This window comes from Cebidichthys violaceus, unplaced genomic scaffold (genome assembly GCF_023349555.1).
Source record: "Cebidichthys violaceus isolate CVI_PGR_0920_01 unplaced genomic scaffold, fCebVio1.0.p SCAF_57, whole genome shotgun sequence".
NCBI lineage: Eukaryota > Metazoa > Chordata > Actinopteri > Perciformes > Stichaeidae > Cebidichthys > Cebidichthys violaceus.
Window position 1 is genome coordinate 64,482 of NW_027176783.1, and position 21,303 is coordinate 85,784.

Genomic DNA, 21,303 nt, shown 5'->3' on the forward strand with positions numbered 1-21,303 from the left:
GTGCCCAGTCTTCTCCAGGTTAGAAATGTGTCGACTGTGGTCTAAGAAGAGTCCATGTTTGATTCAATGAGCTACCTGACGTTAGCATCGATGATCATAGCGTGCTGGGTTGCTAGCGTTTGTCTCTAGCATACATGCTCTCCAGCTAGCTAGCTAGTAAGCCAGTTTCAGTGTGAGAATATGTCAAAATGTAATTTAAATGTATATTAATACAATAATATGGAGCAACGTTTAATTGACTAATCGACTAATCGTGAACATCCCCAGTAATTGGATAAGTAGGCTACAACACGGTAACACGCTAAATATTAGCATGTTAGCTTTGTGTTCAGCCAATCAGACGCCTCGAGTCATTTAATGTGAGGAAGAGGAAGTGGAGGGGGCTTCAAAGTGAAGGTTGCTGAGTCGTTGGTTTATTAGTCACATTACATTACATTACATTATAGTCATTAAACCGACACTTTTATCCAAAGCGACATACAATAAGTGTATTCAGCATCGGTATTGAAGAGAACTACTAGTCACCAGAAGTCATAAGTACATCTCCTTTTTTAAACAAGCATCTAAGAGCATGAAGCAGAGAGAAGTACAGAAACAAACAACAATACAATAAGTGCTGAGTGGAAGGCTCAGGGAAGGACTTCCTGAAGAGTCTTCAGCCTGATGAAAGATGAGCAGCGACTCTGCTGTCCTGATGTCAGTGGAGTTCATTCCACCATTGAGGAACCAGGACAGAGAACAGACGTGACCAGGTCGATCGGCCCGAGGCAGCAGAGAGAAGTGGTCGGGCGGGGGTGTGTATATATATATATATATATATATATATATATATATATATATATATATATATATATATATATATATATATATATATATATATATATATTATATCATATTATATTATTTATATTATATTATATTATATATATATTATTTATTTAATAAATAAATAATTGACAGAGTCTTGTATATGAATACATTTACATAATTCAACAGTCCAGCTTTAATTAATCAAATCTGTTTCCAGGATCCTTCAGATCCGGATCAGCTGTTTCTGTCTCATCCGGATCCGTTTCTTCACTCGACTCTTTCTGTCTGTCAGATCCAACATGGCGGCTCCTGCGCCTTCACGTGAGCTCTTCGCGGACGGAGTGAGAGCGGTTCTTCACAGTTGGCCGGTTCTACAGGTAAATATGAGACAGAGCACAAACCTGAGCGACTGTTACTGACGGGACGATGCTAACAAGTTTGTGCTAACAGGCTAGTGCTAACAGGCTAGTGCTAACAGGTGCTGTGTGAGACGCGGTTCCTCTCCTGATGTCTGTAGTGAGATGAGTGTTTGATGTATTATAGTATCCTGAGATCCTGATGTTTCAGACGCGTTTGGATTACGTCAGTTTATTATTACGTGATACACGTGTATGTTGATGCTTTCTCAACATTAACTTTCATCTAATGAAGCTTTAATTCTTCTATGATTGGAGAGTTGATTGGATCAGTTGGGAACTATCTGGGGGGGGGGGGGTGTCCAGAACTCTCTAGGGGGTTCCGGACCTCTGTAAGGGGGTCCAGAACTCTGTAGGGGTCTTCGGACATCTGTTAGGGGGTCCAGAACTCTATAGGGGTCTCCGGACATCTGTTAGGGGGTCCAGAACTCTGTAGGGGTCTCCGGACCTCTGTAAGGGGGTCCAGAACTCTCTAGGGGTCTCCAGACCTCTGTAGGGGTTTCCGGACATCTGTTTGGGGTTCCAGAACTGTAGCGTTTTATCTCAGAGTGTTTGTCTCCTCAGATCTCGGTGGATAACGGGTTTGGAGGCGTGTACGGGCAGCAGAAAGCTGATTGGATGGTGGATGTAGTCCAGCAGTATTTCCATGACAATGGTAGGTAACTATGGAAACCTGTCAACAGCTGTTTAGTGTGTGTGTGTGTGTGTGTGTGTGTGTGTGTGTGTGTGTGGGGGGGGGGGGGGGGGGGGGGGGGGGGGACTCCAAGGCTGTAACAAACCAGACTCCAAGGCTGTAACAAAAGGGAAACAAGATGAGTGGAAAGTAATAAACAGACATTTATTTAAAGTACCAATAACTGAACAAAGACCAAACATCACATCCTGAAGACTAACTGACCAGGTGGAAGGGAGGGGTCGTCATACCAGGTACTCTGTTCACTGCCTGTTCAGGTACTCTGTACTCTACCCAACTCCTAAATATTTAAGACTTGATCTAGAGTCTGAGTCTGGTTTAAAAACTCAAAGACTAATTTTAAACTTTAACTGCTGGATGTTTGTTAACAAGTTAAATCAGTTCATGTTTCAATTAATAATAACTAAAGTGTTTGTCTGTGTGTGTGTGTGTGTGTGTGTGTGTGTGTGTGTGTGTGTGTGTGTGTGTGTGTGTGTGTGAGAGATCAGCTGACCTGCAGCAGTGCGAGGTGGAGGACTTCATTGCTGAGCTGATGGATCAGGAGTTTGACACAGTGGTGGATGATGGGAGTTTACCTCAGGTACACACACACACACACACACACACACACATACACACACACACACACACAGGAGTTAACAACTGAATGAGACCATTGAAGTGAAAACACTGTGAAAGGGTTAAAGTTCAATGTGGTGTCGACCTGTCAATCACTGTGTAGCCCCGCCCCTAGTGATGGGGAGATGAAGCTTCATGAAGCATTGAAGCTTTCCATCCAATTGGTTCACTCGTGGGCCGAAGCTTCGTGGTGCTTCATTTGCTCTACTGCGCCATCAAGTGGACAATACATGTAAAACAGGCAGAGTGATTATAATGCCACCATAGCTTTGGTGTGTGAAGCTTTGAATTGAATAAATGAATGAATGACGTTTGTGATGCTCGAATAGATTGCAAACAAGCGCACAATAACGTCCCAAGTCCACAAAATGTGTGGGGGGGATCCATTGCGTTTCGCTGCCCCTTTATATTTCGAATCGCATGCCAAACCCGCGAACCATTTCCTGAATCAGTCACCTGGTACGACCGGCTCGCGAGGCTTCGAACGTCACCACATACATCATCAACACGAGCCTAGATACACGCTTCACAAAAATCTTGCTGGATTACTCGACACGGGCTTCGAAGCCTCGACATGGAAGGACCCGCCCCTAAAGCATCCCCTGCTTTATGGTCTGTTTGACTCTAAATGGACCATAATGTACTAAATGAACATCATGCTGTATTGAAGAAGACTGTAAACTAGAGATTGAGACCATAAACTCATGTTTACAATGTTTACTGAGGGAATAAATCAAGAGAGAAGTAGAGTCATTTTAGACTAGACTTCTATACAACCAGAGGAGTCGCCCCCTGATGGACTTTAGAGAGAATGCAGCTTTAACACATCTGAAAGGTGTAAATCATGTGAAACCTGTGTTTCCAGGTGTGTGACAGTCTGGTCCAGGCCTTCAGTCAGTGGCAACAGGGGGCGCTAGAGCAGCTCCAACAAACCATCAACACTCTGACACATAAGAAGAGTCAGAGGGTGAAGGTCACAGCTCCGCCCACACACTCTGATGAAGACAGCAATGATGAAACACAGGTACGTCTCACCTGATACACTGTCATAGTATAGTGTGATGTCATAGTACAGTGTGAGTTCATAGTGTATTGTGATGTCATAGTGTAGTGTGATGGTGTAGTGTGATGTCATAGTGTAGTGTGATGGTGTAGTGTGATGTCATAGTGTAATGTGATGTCATAGTGTAGTGTGATGTCATAGTATAGTGTAGTGTGATGTCATAGTGTAGTGTGATGTCATAGTATAGTGTTGTGTGATGTCATAGTATAGTGTAGTGTGATGTCATAGTATAGTGTGATGTCATAGTGTAGCGTGACGTCATAGTATAGTGTGGTGGTGTAGTGTGATGTCATAGTATAGTGTGATGTCATAGTATAGCGTGATGTCATAGTATAGTGTAGTGTGATGTCATAGTATAGTGTCATAGTGTAGTGTGATGTCATAGTCTAGTGTGATAGTATAGTGTGATGTCATAGTGTAGTGTGATGTCATAGTATAGGGTGATAGTATAGTGTGATGTTATAGTATAGGGTGATGTCACACACTATACTGGTGCGTGTTGCGCGGTGTAGCGTGATGCTAAATAAGTATGAAAAACTGAAAATCCAGCCAGAACCTGGGGATTTTTTTCATGTTTTTATTTGAAAAAAATAATTAGAAGATTATCAAAGTAGTTTTTCAAAGTAGCAATTTTCTTTCCTTCATTTTGTTAACTAATTGTTTCAGCTCTTACATTTTTTTTTGTTTGCATTTTTTACTGTTTGCTTACTAAATATTACACCTTTTAAAGTCTATTCATATAAAACAGTCAGAAAAGAATCACACTCTGCTGTCACTAGTGTAGATTAAGTACTTTACTTAGTTTTCCATTCTTCACTACTTTGCAGATCATTCTTTTGTAAATGACAATCATCAGTCACATAAATAGTAATTAATATGTTTCTGTGTTCAGGTGATGGAGTGTGAATCCTCCATTCCATCAGTCAGTAGTAGAGCTCCTCCTCCTCATGATGAAGAGGCCGGGTGGACGGTTGTGCGTAAGAAGAAGTGAAGAGGAACATGTAGCGCAGTATGAACTGTTGAACTCAGAATCAGCTGCCACTGCACTTTCTGGATGGGTCCGTGTGACACCTAAAAAAAATGTTTTTAATGGAAGATGACAGTGTGCCGCTGTTCTTATGCTACCATCTGAAGCCAAGAAAATGTGGACCTGAAGGGAGAAAGCTTCATCACACTGACTCACTCTTGTTTGTGTGGTTGTTTTTATATTAAACCTGTTGAATGTACTGTGTCCTGTGCAATGTCGTCACTCTGTAGTCTGACTGTAATCCTATATTATCTGACTAGTTTGACTGTAATCCTATATTATCTGACTAGTCTGACTGTAATCCTATATTATCTGACTAGTTTGACTAATCCTATATTATCTGACTAATTTGACTGTAATCCTATATTATCTGACTAGTCTGACTGTAATCCTATATTATCTGACTAATCATATTATCTGACTGTAGTCTGACTGTAATCCTATATTATGACGTATATTTTACCTTCACACTACACTATGACATCACATTGTACGAGGGCTGTATTAAATGTCATTGTGTTTCATTCAGGGCTTCTATTGATGTTTCAAAAATGGGTAAAAACAGGATTTTTGTTATTGTGGTTCTATAAATGCAATTTACGATTCTAGACTTCCCCGTTACTACGGATATGTGCCTCCCCTTCAATATTAATTGATGCACAATCATTTTAATACTTAAGTCATGAAAAGTCCATTGAGGTGAGAGGTCAAAGCAAACATCTCAGACGATCTTTCTTTATTTTCACAAGAAGAAATAGTCTACACAAACAAACAAATGTAAAAAATATCAATGTCTGGCGATGTCACTGACAGGAAGAGGGGGTTCCGGGGTCATTTCAAGGCACTATTTATTACATGAACATAGAAACAGGTGAGAGCAGGTGGACAGGTCAGGTTTGAGCTACAGAGATCAATACCAACAGAGTCAGTGAGAAGCTACAGTGTGCTCATCTAAACCAAAAGTCATCATCAGGGAGTCTTAGAAGTCTCTGATCAATAAACAATAAGAGAGGGAGTCTGTAAAATACAAACTCAGCAGAATTCAGAAAAATCAAAGAAACAATAAAGAAAGACACAGAACCAAAGATCAGAAAGTATCAGAAATCTGCAGGAAATCATCAGATACAACAAACAAACTGTCAGAAACTGATTTCTGAAGGAGGGAAGTCACACCCGGACCCACGTCACACCCGGACCCACGTCACACTCGATGCTATATCCATAGATCTATGGATCAATCGATTGATTGTCAGGATAACTTATCAAATAAACATAAATAAAACATTTAAATGTCAGTCGAGGCGATAACTTCCCTCATCACATGAAATCAACAGTGTCTGTGTGTAGTTCATTGTGTGTACATCAGTGAGTGTGTGTGTGTGTGTGTGTGTGTGTGTGTGTGTGTGTGTGTGTGTGTGTGTGTGTGTGTGTGTGTGTACATCAGTGAGTGTCTATGTGAGCAGCCATGCATGCTGCAGACACTGAGCTGCAGTCGCTCTGCGTTCTGGCTGCAGCTCCAACATGGTCAACAGGAAGTCACTGAACTGAGCCGCTTGGTCCAGAGGCCACTCGTACTTCTCCAACAGAACCTCAAACAGACCCCACGGCTTCAGGCTGGAGATGTGACGCAGCTCACCTGAGACAGGACACACAGGTGAGACGGGAGCCGACAGGTGAGACGGGAGCACACAGGTGAGACGGGAGCAGTCAGGTGAGACGGGAGCACACAGGTGAGACGGGAGCAGACAGGTGAGACGGGAGCACACAGGTGAGACGGGAGCACACAGGTGAGACGAGCACACAGGTGAGACGGGAGCACACAGGTGAGACGAGCACACAGGTGAGACGGGAGCAGACAGACGGACTGTCTCACCTCTCCTGTCAAAGTACTCTCTGGAGTACCTGCCAGACAAAGCGAAGGGCAGAGGAATCGGTCCGAGCAGCTCGATGACGTGAGCGATGTGATCTGAACACAAATAATAAAAATACACACTGAAGTACCTGCTAGTAAACAGCAGTACTGTTTGTTATGAGTTGTTTTATGCTGAGTGTAATACTAGTACTAATACTAGTGTAGTCCGATAAGACTTCAGTAGTGTTTATAGTATGAGTATTATAATGTGTAGTACCTTCGTCTCTGGTGTAATCTTCTCCTGAATGAGGTTCAAAGAGGTAATCTCCTGTCGCCAACTCAAAGGCCTGAAACATCAATCAAAACATCACTACACAAACATCACTACACAAACACCACTACACAAACATCACTACACATACACCCAAACATCACTACACAAACATCACTACACATACACCCAAACATCACTACACAAACACCACTACACAAACATCACTACACATACACCCAAACATCACTACACAAACACCACTACACAAACATCACTACACATACACCCAAACATCACTACACAAACATCACTACACAAACATCACTACACAAACACCACTACACAAACATCACTACACAAACACCACTACACAAACATCACTACACAAACATCACTACACAAACACCACTACACAAACATCACTACACAAACACCACTACACAAACATCACTACACAAACATCACTACACAAACACCACTACACATACACCCAAACATCACTACACAAACATCACTACATAAACATCACTACACAAACATCACTACATAAACATCACTACACAAACACCCAAACATCACTACACAAACATCACTACACAAACACTCAAACATCACTACACAAACACCACTACACATACATCACTACACAAACACCACTACACAAACATCACTACACAAACATCACTACACAAACACCACTACACATACACCCAAACACCACTACACAAACACCACTACACAAACACCACTACACAAACACCACTACACAAACATCACTACACAAACACCACTACACATACACCCAAACACCACTACACAAACACCACTACACAAACATCACTACACAAACACCACTACACATACACCCAAACACCACTACACAAACATCACTACACAAACACCCAAACATCACTACACAAACATCACTACAGATACACCCAAACATCACTACACAAACATCACTACACAAACACCACTACACAAACACCACTACACAAACACCACTACACAAACATCACTACACAAACACCACTACACAAACACCCAAACATCACTACCCAAACATCACTACACAAACATCACTACACAAACACCACTACACAAACACCACTACACAAACACCACTACACAAACACTCAAACATCACTACACAAACACCACTACACAAACACCACTACACAAACACCACTACACAAACATCACTACACAAACATCACTAGACATACATCACTACACAAACATCACTACACAAACACCACTACATAAACATCACTACATAAACACCCAAACATCACTACACAAACACCACTACACAAACATCACTACACAAACATCACTACACATACACCCAAACATCACTACACAAACATCACTACACAAACATCACTACACAAACATCACTACACAAACACCACTACACAAACATCACTACACAAACACCCAAACATCACTACACAAACATCACTACACAAACACTCAAACATCACTACACAAACACCACTACACAAACATCACTACACAAACATCACTACACAAACATCACTACACAAACACCACTACACATACACCCAAACATCACTACACAAACATCACTACATAAACATCACTACACAAACATCACTACATAAACATCACTACACAAACACCCAAACATCACTACACAAACACCACTACACATACATCACTACACAAACACCACTACACAAACACCACTACACAAACACCACTACACAAACATCACTACACAAACACCACTACACAAACATCACTACACAAACACCACTACACATACACCCAAACACCACTACACAAACATCACTACACAAACACCCAAACATCACTACACAAACATCACTACACATACACCCAAACATCACTACACAAACATCACTACACAAACACCACTACACAAACACCACTACACAAACATCACTACACAAACATCACTACACAAACACCACTACACAAACATCACTACACATACACCCAAACATCACTACACAAACATCACTACACAAACATCACTACATAAACACCCAAACATCACTACACAAACACCACTACACAAACATCACTACACAAACATCACTACACAAACACCCAAACATCACTACACAAACATCACTACACAAACATCACTACATAAACATCACTACATAAACACCCAAACATCACTACACAAACATCACTACACAAACATCACTACACAAACACCACTACACAAACATCACTACACAAACACCACTACACAAACATCACTACACAAACATCACTACACAAACACCACTACACATACACCCAAACATCACTACACAAACATCACTACATAAACATCACTACACAAACATCACTACATAAACATCACTACACAAACACCCAAACATCACTACACAAACATCACTACACAAACACTCAAACATCACTACACAAACACCACTACACATACATCACTACACAAACACCACTACACAAACATCACTACACAAACATCACTACACAAACACCACTACACATACACCCAAACACCACTACACAAACACCACTACACAAACACCACTACACAAACACCACTACACAAACATCACTACACAAACACCACTACACATACACCCAAACACCACTACACAAACACCACTACACAAACACCACTACACAAACATCACTACACAAACACCACTACACATACACCCAAACACCACTACACAAACATCACTACACAAACACCCAAACATCACTACACAAACATCACTACAGATACACCCAAACATCACTACACAAACATCACTACACAAACACCACTACACAAACACCACTACACAAACACCACTACACAAACATCACTACACAAACACCACTACACAAACACCCAAACATCACTACACAAACATCACTACACAAACACCACTACACAAACACCACTACACAAACACCACTACACAAACACTCAAACATCACTACACAAACACCACTACACAAACACCACTACACAAACACCACTACACAAACATCACTACACAAACATCACTAGACATACATCACTACACAAACATCACTACACAAACACCACTACACAAACATCACTACATAAACATCACTACATAAACACCCAAACATCACTACACAAACACCACTACACAAACATCACTACACAAACATCACTACACATACACCCAAACATCACTACACAAACATCACTACACAAACATCACTACACAAACATCACTACACAAACATCACTACACAAACACCACTACACAAACATCACTACACAAACACCCAAACATCACTACACAAACATCACTACACAAACACTCAAACATCACTACACAAACACCACTACACAAACATCACTACACAAACATCACTACACAAACATCACTACACAAACACCACTACACATACACCCAAACATCACTACACAAACATCACTACATAAACATCACTACACAAACATCACTACATAAACATCACTACACAAACACCCAAACATCACTACACAAACACCACTACACATACATCACTACACAAACACCACTACACAAACACCACTACACAAACACCACTACACAAACATCACTACACAAACACCACTACACAAACATCACTACACAAACACCACTACACATACACCCAAACACCACTACACAAACATCACTACACAAACACCCAAACATCACTACACAAACATCACTACACATACACCCAAACATCACTACACAAACATCACTACACAAACACCACTACACAAACACCACTACACAAACATCACTACACAAACATCACTACACAAACACCACTACACAAACATCACTACACATACACCCAAACATCACTACACAAACATCACTACACAAACATCACTACATAAACACCCAAACATCACTACACAAACACCACTACACAAACATCACTACACAAACATCACTACACAAACACCCAAACATCACTACACAAACATCACTACACAAACATCACTACATAAACACCCAAACATCACTACACAAACACCACTACACAAACATCACTACACAAACACCCAAACATCACTACACAAACATCACTACACAAACATCACTACACAAACACCACTACACAAACATCACTACACAAACACCCAAACATCACTACACAAACATCACTACACAAACATCACTACACAAACACCACTACACAAACATCACTACACAAACATCACTACACAAACACCACTACACAAACACCACTACACAAACACTCAAACACCACTACACAAACACCACTACACAAACATCACTACACAAACACTAAAACATCACTACACAAACACCACTACACAAACACCACTACACATACATCACTACACAAACACTACTACACAAACATCACTACACAAACATCACTACACAAACACCACTACACAAACACTACTACACAAACACCACTACACAAACACCACTACACAAACATCACTACACAAACATCACTACACAAACACTACTACACAAACACCACTACACATACATCACTACACAAACATCACTACACAAACACCACTACACAAACACTACTACACAAACACTACTACACAAACACCACTACACAAACATCACTACACAAACATCACTACACAAACATCACTACACAAACACCACTACACATACATCACTACACAAACACTACTACACAAACATCACTACACAAACATCACTACACAAACACCACTACACAAACATCACTACACAAACATCACTACACATACATCACTACACAAACACCACTACACAAACACCACTACACAAACATCACTACACAAACACCACTACACAAACACCACTACACAAACACCACTACACAAACATCACTACACAAACATCACTACACAAACATCACTACACAAACAGCCAAACATCACTACACAAACATCAACGGTCCACCGAAACAACATACACCATGAACCACATCATCACTGATACTTCGATACATAATTGACAGACCAATAAAACATCTATCGGGTCTACTGATACCAAGACCTGCTGTGTGTGTGTGTGTGTGTGTGTGTGTGTGTGTGTGTGTGTGTACCATGCAGGCGGTGCTCCAGATGTCAGCAGGTGGTCCGTACTCTGCTCCAATCAGAACCTCCAGAGCTCTGTACTGTCTGGTCTGAATGTCCTCTGTGAAGTGCTTGTGCTGGACGAGAGACAAAGAGAGAGAGAAAGAGACGTCTGATTGGTTCATACTGACTCTAGAGAGGAAGAGGAGTGATGAAGATGTCTCACCACCCAGCATGCATTTCCTAAATCAGCGATCTTCACTCTGAGCTTGTTTCCGTTCTGAGGATCCAGAGGACTGAGGACGAAGTCTGAGGCGCTGAACACTGAAACACACAAATTTTACATCATTATCATAATATTACTATATTATTATTATAACTGTTATTTAAATTATATCACTGTATTATATTGTATCTGTGTACTGTATATACTGTAGTTTATCTCTGTGTGCACTGTAGTTTAACTCTGTATATACTGTATGTACAACCATAGTATTTTCTTACCATCTCGTCCACTCGAGTATCCTGACTGAGTAGAAAGTGCTGATTCAGACGTCGCTGACATCACAGAGCTGGAGAAGCCTGATAGGCCGGAGGCGGGGCTGGAGAACCGTCCGGGGGCGTGGCCATTACACCTGTCGTCCAACCAGGAACAGGTGGAGTCTGAGCTCGCTTTGCTGTTAGCTGTGGGGCAGGAAGTGTTGCCGTTGATGACCAGAGAGCCTGAGAGCAAAGGAGTACATGTTTATATGTATCACAGTAGAACTTGTATATTGTGATACTGAAACATAGAAAATACACATCATGAGTACTCACAGTTAGCATCTGTGTCGTCAGACTGAATCACACCGTCCTCCTCTTCCATCTTCTGAACACACAGGAGGAAACATGTTAGATGTTAAACCATTAACCACAGCTCCTGAACCATTAACCACAGCTCCCAAACCAGCAACCACAGCTCCTAAACCATTAACCACAGGAGGGCTTTAAAGGGTTCCACCTTGGAAGCTCTACACAACCATCCTGCTCCATCTGGTCTCAAGTCTCAGAGGTTTTTGGGGTTCGGAGGTCCAGATGTTTTGGAGGATTCTGTACCAATGTTTCCCCACGAGGCCGACAGCGAGCTGAAGATATCTGAGTTTACAGCTTCACACAACGGTCATGTTGTTAGTATTAAAGAACTAGAACGGATCTTATAAATGGTGAAAGAACTATTTCAGTAATATTACAGAACTATTACAGTGCTTTTAAAGTACTATTACAGTGCTATGACAGTAGTACTACAGTAGTATTACAGTACTATGAACAGTAGTATTACAGTACTATGGCAGTACTATGAACAGTAGTATTACAGTACTATGACAGTAGTATTACAGTACTATGAACAGTAGTATTACAGTACTATGACAGTAGTATTACAGTACTATGAACAGTAGTATTACAGTACTATGACAGTAGTATTACAGTACTTTGACAGTAGTATTACCATACTTTGACAGTAGTATTACAGTACTATGAACAATAGTATTACAGTACTATGACAGTAGTATTACAGTACTATGAACAGTAGTATTACAGTACTATGACAGTAGTATTACAGTACTATGACAGTAGTATTACAGTACTATGAACAGTAGTATTACAGTACTATGACAGTAGTATTACAGTACTATGACAGTAGTATTACAGTATTATGAACAGTAGTATTACAGTACTATGACAGTAGTATTACAGTACTATGAACAGTAGTATTACAGTACTATGACAGTAGTATTACAGTATTATGAACAGTAGTATTACAGTACTATGACAGTAGTATTACAGTATTATGAACAGTAGTATTACAGTACTATGACAGTAGTATTACAGTACTATGAACAGTAGTATTACAGTACTATGACAGTAGTATTACAGTATTATGAACAGTAGTATTACAGTACTATGACAGTAGTATTACAGTACTATGAACAGTAGTATTACAGTACTATGACAGTAGTATTACAGTACTATGGCAGTAGTATTACAGTAGTATTACAGTACCTGTATGTCCACCAGTCTCTCCTCCACCAGTCTATGTTGACGTTTAGCTTTCCTCTTCATCTTCTTCTTCTTGTTCTTAGACAGCTTACCAACCTACACACACACACACACACACACACACACACACACACACACACACACACACACACACACACACACACACACACACACACACCCCTTTATATTTTGTCTTTATTTCAAAGAAACAAAGAAACCGTGACAGCAAATGACATCATCATCAAACCAGTGATGTCACCATCACAGGATGTAGTGTATGTGTGTTGTACTGGGATGTGTACTGCAATGTATTTGTTGCGGGTAAAGAACCCTGAAACAAGTTGTCACTATGATATAAATAACCAATGAGAACACAGCATCACACCTGGACACTTACCTGTAGATCTCTGGGAGCCGTGCTAACTAGAAAAAGAGACACAAGAGGCAGACAGACAGGGAAAGAGAGAGAGAGAGAGAGAGAGAGAGAGAGAGAGAGAGAGAGAGAGGAAGATAATATCAGAAACAGAGGAAATAAAGTTCGAATAGAAAAAACAGACATACAAGTCAGACAGACAGACAGACAGACAAGAACTGTGTAAAAAGAGAGAAGAGAAGCAGACAGTCTGAATAGCTCCCAGTGACACCTCTAATAACATCACTACATCAAAGGGTCTGGAATCCATGTGATCACTGGATTCACTTTTCTGACCAATCACATGGCTGATCCTCACCTGATGACCCAGAAGGGGGCGGAGCCCCAGCTCTCTGCCAGATGGTTGCCTCAGCTGCCAATCTCCTGATGTAGACCTCATCAACGTCCAATAGGATGTTCTCTGGTTTGATATCAGTGTGGATGATCTTACACTTAGTGTGGAGGTAGTCCAGACCCTGCAGCACCTGTAGCACACAGTCAGGGGACACGTCAGAGTCACAGAGGTGTCTATCAGTACGTGTGTGTTACCTGTGGACTGTAGTCAGGTGTGTGTGTGTGTGTGTGTGTGTGTGTGTGTGTGTGTGTGTGTGTGTGTTACCTGTGGACTGTAGTCAGGTGTGTGTGCGTGTGTGTGTGTGTGTGTGTGTGTGTGTGTGTGTGTGTGTGTTACCTGTGGACTGTAGTCAGGTGTGTGTGTGTGTGTGTGTGTGTGTGTGTGTGTGTGTGTGTTACCTGTGGACTGTAGTCAGGTGTGTGTGTGTGTGTGTGTGTGTGTTACCTGTGGACTGTAGTCAGGTGTGTGTGTGTGTGTGTGTGTGTGTGTGTGTGTGTGTGTGTGTGTGTGTGTGTGTGTGTGTGTTACCTGTCTAATGATGGTCTTGACACAGATCAGAGGAAGTCCCATGTAGTTTGACTTAATGATCCATTTTAACAGCTGATGACCCAAAACCTCCAGAACCATACAGACATCTGAGAAAGGCTGAGGAAACTACTGACAGACAGGTAGACAGACAGACAGACAGACAGACAGACGATGAAGGATACGGATTCCGTTGACTCCAGAGATCTTGAAGTCGTCTATCAGCTGGACGATGGTTTCTCTGTAGGGGTCAGAGGGGTCACTGTCTCTCACCTGTACACAAACAGACCTGTTACATGTGAAACCTGTTTCATTCAAAACCACCGCAGACTGAAACCAGTTCAATGTCGTCACAACAGTTTTAGGATTATCATTCAGCTTTTTATCCAAATGAACGTTTCCCTGCAGCCCTGGAGGTTGTTACTGGTCCACGGCCCATGGATCGGGAGCCTCACATAGACCCGGATCGGGAGCCTCACATAGACCCGGATGGGGACTGTTGTAAAAAACTAAAGAATGTTCTGTGTTTCCTTAAAGTCTGTGTCCTCATATGAAACTTTGTGTGAACCTGTTTTCTATGGGATTCTCATTAGGTATAAGAGCTGTCTTTCTTGATGAGCGTTTCAGCTGTTTGTCCTAACATCTACTCATGACCTGGGTAAAGAGGAGACAATACATCTGTTGAGCATGTCAGTGTTTACGCAGGCTGATTTGCAACCATGACATCTTCCGATTAGGATAAGATGACCTTAGACAGAACGAATTGTCAAAGAAATGATGTCCAGACTTTATGCAAATCATTCTGTTCCAACGCACTTGTGTGTTATCCTCAGTATCAGAGACTCAGAGACAAATCTCTGAGCAGCAACTTGACACATTAACTTGTATGTGTTCAACTCTGTCTCCTGCAAGAATAAATGTCCTGTTTAATGATTTTATACCCGGTGTCAAGTAATATTTTTCTAGCAGGACCCTCACATAGACATGGATAGGGACCCTCACATAAACCAGGATGGGGACCCTCACATAGACATGGATAGGGACCCTCACATAAACCAGGATGGGGACCCTCACATAGACCCGGATGGGGACCCTCACATAGACATGGATAGGGACCCTCACATAAACCAGGATGGGGACCCTCACATAGACCCGGATGGGGACCCTCACATAGACCCGGATGGGAACCCTCACATAAACCAGGATGGGGACCCTCACATAGACCTGTATGGGGACCCTCACATAGACCAGGATGGGGACCCTCACATAGACCTGGATGGGGACCCTCACATAGACCTGGATGGGGACCCTCACATAGACCCGGATGGGGACCCGCAAATAGACCCGGATAGGGAACCTCACATAGACCTGGATGGGGACCCTCAAATAGACCCGGATAGGGAACCTCACATAGACCCGGATGGGGACCCTCACATAGACCTGGATGGGGACCCTCACATATGTACTCACACATCGGAGCAGCTTGATCTCGTCCAGAGCCGTCTCGGTGTAATGTGGAGCGCTCTTCACCACCTTAAGCGCCACAAAACGTTTCCTCCTGAAACAGACCCAGATTCAGCGGATGTGACAGAATCACAGAAATAAAGTAGAAACGAGACGTAAAAGTGTTTTTAAACAACATGAGATTCGTACTGCAGATCCCAGCAGAGCCAGACGGTAGAGAAATGTCCCCAGCCCAGTTTTCTGACCACATGGTACCTCCCATTAAACAAGTCACCGATCTTCACCGGGTAGTAACCACCTGGAACACAAACAGCACAGGTACACATCGCTCTGACTCACGGGTAGTCCTTAAACAAGAAGATTAATTATCGTTAATGTTAACCAATAAAAACAAACTGACCTTTGCAATAATCTGAAGGGTCTTCCTGCTCCTCATCGTCAGAGCCCAGCAGCTGTGCAGGGGGCGGGGTTAACTCCGGAGGAGGCGGGCTCAGAGTGAAAGGGTGTGTGGCCATATGTGGGGTGGCTGATGACATCACGGGAGGCGGACCAATGTGGGGGCTCAGAGAGTCGAGGGAGCAGAGGAAGGAGGCTGATGAGCAGGTGGAGGTGTAGAGATGTGAGGAGACACTGGAGGTGAAGGTCACTGACGTCAGCAGGAAGGGGTCTGTGTGGGAGGGGCTTAACTGAGGGCTGGGAGGAGCTTTAGCAGAAAGCTGGACAGGAAGTGACTTTGATTCAGAGGTATTGTGGGTAATATTGTGTGATAAGACTGGAGGCAGTTTGGAGGGATCAGTTTGGCCTTCAGGCGGACTCTGATCAACTTTTCGAACAGTTCTATGAGGAAATCTGGAGGAATTCTGGGTAATATTTTGGTTAACAGTTGGAGGTGATTGGCTGAAAATCGAAGGTGTCAATGGCGCTGTTGGGTGGGTGTTTTGGAACAAGTGTGCTACATGGGGTGGGGGGGTCTGGAGGCTGTTCTGGGGAGGAGCTGAGAGGGATGGAGGGAGACCCTTGGGGGTCTCAGTGGGTAATGCAGGGGTCTCAGTGGGTAACGTGGGGGTCCGTGGATGGGTCTGTTGGGGTGCTGTAGTGGATTCGTGGACCTCTTCAGTACATATTGGGGCTTGTTGTGATGACGTATTTTGGGTTGGCAGCAGGGTGGATTGTGGGTAACTCTGCTGAGGTGTTGGGGAGAGACTCTGAAGGTCACAGAGGCCATCAGGCCTGAAACAGAGAACCAGGTGTTACACGAGAACCACACTAAGAACCGCAAACATGTAGATTATATAACAACGTCTGATTTTGTCGCTTTAAAAAAACGCCAATCTGACCTGCAGCCGCCTTACTCAGTGATTGGTCGGCTGTGTGGGGGTGATAAAGTGGGCGGGGTCTTTCTTCACACAACTGTTTATCTCAGTTAGAGTCAACACTAAGAATGTCTTTAAGAGGTTATCTACATGTTTAAAGACATATAATGTTCTGTCATCTACATATTTAAAGACATAATGTTCTGTGTTATCTACATGTTTAAAGATATATAATGTTCTGTGTTATCTACATGTTTAAAGACATAATGTTCTGTGTTAGCTACATGTTTAAAGATATATAATGTTCTGTGTTATCTACATATTTAAAGACATAATGTTCTGTGTTATCTACATGTTTAAAGATATATAATGTTGTGTTATCTACATGTTTAAAGATATAAAATGTTCTGTGTTATCTACATATTTAAAGACATATAATGTTCTGTGTTATCTACATGTTTAAAGACATATAATGTTCTGTGTTATCTACATGTTTAAAGACATAATGTTCTGTGTTATCTACATGTTTAAAGATATATAATGTTCTGTGTTATCTACATGTTTAAAGACATATAATGTTCTGTGTTATCTACATGTTTAAAGACATATAATGTTCTGTTATCTACATATTTAAAGATATATAATGTTCTGTGTTATCTACATGTTTAAAGACATATAATGTTCTGTTATCTACATATTTAAAGACATAATGTTCTGTGTTATCAACATGTTTAAAGACATATAATGTTCTGTGTTATCTACATGTTTAAAGACATAATGTTCTGTGTTAGCTACATATTTAAAGATATATAATGTTCTGTGTTATCTACATATTTAAAGACATAATGTTCTGTGTTATCTACATGTTTAAAGACATATAATGTTCTGTGTTATCTACATGTTTAAAGACATATAATGTTCTGTGTTATCTACATGTTTAAAGACATATAATGTTCTGTGTTATCGACATGTTTAAAGACATATAAATGCTCTGTGTTATCTACATATTTAAAGACATATAATGTTCTGTGTTATCTACATGTTTAAAGACATATAATGTTCTGTGTTAGCTACATATTTAAAGACATATAATGTTCTGTGTTATCTACATGTTTAAAGACATAATGTTCTGTGTTAGCTACATATTTAAAGACATATAATGTTCTGTGTTATCTACATGTTTAAAGACATAATGTTCTGTGTTATCTACATATTTAAAGACATAATGTTCTTTGTTATCTACATGTTTAAAGACATATAATGTTCTGTGTTATCTACATGTTTAAAGACATATAATGTTCTGTGTTATCTACATGTTTAAATATATATAACATCTTTAAACATGTTAATAAAACACACACACACGTCTATTTCAGTGCAGCTCAGGCAAACCTTAACACTGTCCATGACTCATGAAGAGCAAGTGTGTGTGTGTGTGTGTGTGTGTGTGTGTGTGTGTGTGTGTGTGTGTGTGTGTGTGTGTGTGTGTGTGTGTGTGTGTGAGATCATGATTCACTCTCTGCTTCTATTATTGGAGCTGAGTCTCTCGGACCGAACTCCAAACCTGTTTCTGTCAGTAAGAGACCAGCTAGCTTAGCACAAAGGCTGGAGGCAGGGGGACACTGTTAGCCTAGCTTAGCACAAAGACAAAGATTGACAGGTGTTCTCTCAGGTGTGGATATGATACCACAACAATAGTTTTGATACTTTGTATGAATGACAACAATAGATTAACAATTAAACAAACAAATAGACGATCAATAGAACCAAGAGATCACAGGTCAGCTGGAGAAGTCTAGTTAGAGCTTCATCATCATCTTCATCACCATCATCTTCATCACCATCACCATTGAATGATGATGATGAAGCTGGTGATGATCTAAACCCCTTCAGACCTCTGATACTATGACACACACACACACACACACACACACACACACACACACACACACACACACAGCTGGTTTCTTACCGGTTCTCGTCTGTTCGGACTCGACGGTGTTTCTTTCCTCTCCTCCGGTGCTTCTTTCCGGTGGCAGCAGCATTACCGGTTCCTTCAGCGACGGCTGCTGCGAGAGGAACAACAACGTTATTAACGTTACACATTTATATAACTTTAACACCTTAAACACTAGTAGAGCTTAGAGACACTCGTAAACAGAAACATTATTCATAAGTTATATTTACTTTGTTTATCACTGAAACATTCTACATACATTAATAAACCTCTGAACATTGTTCATGACCACCTGGTCAGATGGTTCCTCTGTTCACCTGATGACACATGAAACTATTCACATTGAAGTGAATCACACCTGGAGGAGAACTGAAGAACCACCAGCAGACATTAGTCTGTTAGTTAAATGCTCTATTTTATGAATGGAGTCTGGAACCAGAAACAGCATCAACAGTGAGCTGGTAGAAGATAGCTTAGCATGTTAGCCATGCTGTCTGGAGTTCAGATAACATTAGCTACTTTACCCGTTAGCATGCTGCTACTTTACCCGTTAGCATGCTGCTACTTTACCCGTTAGCATCCTGCTACTTTACCCGTTAGCATCTTGCTACTTTACCTATTAGCATCCTGGCTCTCTGCTCTATCCCGGTTGGACTGACGGTACTCTGGAGGCTCGTGTCAACAAGTTAGCTCGGTAGCCTCCGTTAGGTGGCTGAACTTCACCACAGACAGTCCAGAAACTAACCCGGGCCAGAACGGGTCAGTGCAGCGTAGCGTGGTGAACATGAGCCAGTGGCCTGTCCGTTAGCCCGTTAGCCCCGTCAGAAGACAGCTGACAGTCTGCTGTCAGTTAGCCAGTTAGCCTGTTAGCTCTGTTAGCTCCGTCAGAAGACAGCTGACAGTCTACTGTCTGTTAGCCTGTTAGCTCCAGCTGCAGATCAGCGGCTCTCCCTGCAGACTGGCCGGAAAGTACCAGCTCTGTACTGGGTCAAAACCGGCTCTGTACCGGGTCCACTCCGGTTATTCTCGTGTTTTCTGTGGTGTCTCGGTCCTACCGTTCATGGTCTCAACAGCTGTTGACACCGGACACCGGTCTGTGGACATGCGCAGTTAGCGGCCATGCTGTCTGGTTCTAAACTGGGACCAGAGGCGGAGCTAGGGGGCGTGGCGGGGGGGGGGGGGGTATTAAAAAATGATGTAATGGTTTAGATATTATTAACATACAAGATATTGATCATGTTTTGATATTAATAATAATAATAATAATAATATTACATGGTGTTGTGTACAGAAGACAAACAGGAACAATGTTTAAAACAGTAAAACTTAACATCAGATTCATGATTCTTTGGTCAGATAGTTCTGGATTCCGTGTGAATAATTTCTTGAACGGATCATTTGGTTCAGAAAAAATTCCAAATTTGAAAAGTTTGACTTCTTTTCTTAGTACAACTTCT

General features: G+C 41.6%; 2 protein-coding genes across 5 annotated transcripts; one reads left to right on the forward strand and one right to left on the reverse strand.

Moving 5' to 3' along the window:
- The first annotated feature begins 1,103 nt into the window (after positions 1-1,103).
- Positions 1,104-5,152, forward strand: tsr2 (TSR2 ribosome maturation factor). The gene is made up of 5 exons (XM_068732184.1): positions 1,104-1,187; positions 1,791-1,881; positions 2,409-2,500; positions 3,404-3,562; positions 4,494-5,152. Exons 1-5 carry the CDS (start codon positions 1,110-1,112, stop codon positions 4,590-4,592), a joined length of 519 nt encoding a protein of 172 aa, XP_068588285.1. The 5' UTR covers positions 1,104-1,109; the 3' UTR covers positions 4,593-5,152.
- Positions 5,153-5,347: 195 nt separating this feature from the next.
- srpk3 (SRSF protein kinase 3) lies at positions 5,348-20,940 on the reverse strand. 4 transcript variants are annotated; one of them, XM_068732182.1, is made up of 17 exons: positions 20,463-20,940; positions 19,862-19,958; positions 16,977-17,806; positions 16,766-16,874; positions 16,583-16,670; positions 15,298-15,385; positions 15,116-15,222; positions 14,552-14,717; positions 14,218-14,243; positions 13,824-13,916; positions 12,600-12,651; positions 12,288-12,506; positions 12,010-12,107; positions 11,813-11,920; positions 6,758-6,827; positions 6,502-6,594; positions 5,348-6,264 (listed from the first exon to the last, which is right to left on the reverse strand). In XM_068732182.1, the coding sequence occupies exons 1-17, from the start codon at positions 20,470-20,472 to the stop codon at positions 6,080-6,082; spliced, it is 2,439 nt and encodes an 812-aa protein (XP_068588283.1). In that variant the 5' UTR covers positions 20,473-20,940; the 3' UTR covers positions 5,348-6,079. The 4 variants fall into 4 exon arrangements, with proteins under 4 accessions (XP_068588283.1, XP_068588280.1, XP_068588281.1 ...); XM_068732179.1 differs by having other exon boundaries at positions 5,348-6,594; positions 19,862-19,955; XM_068732180.1 differs by having other exon boundaries at positions 5,348-6,594; positions 12,600-12,648.
- Between the last annotated feature and the right edge of the window lie 363 nt (positions 20,941-21,303).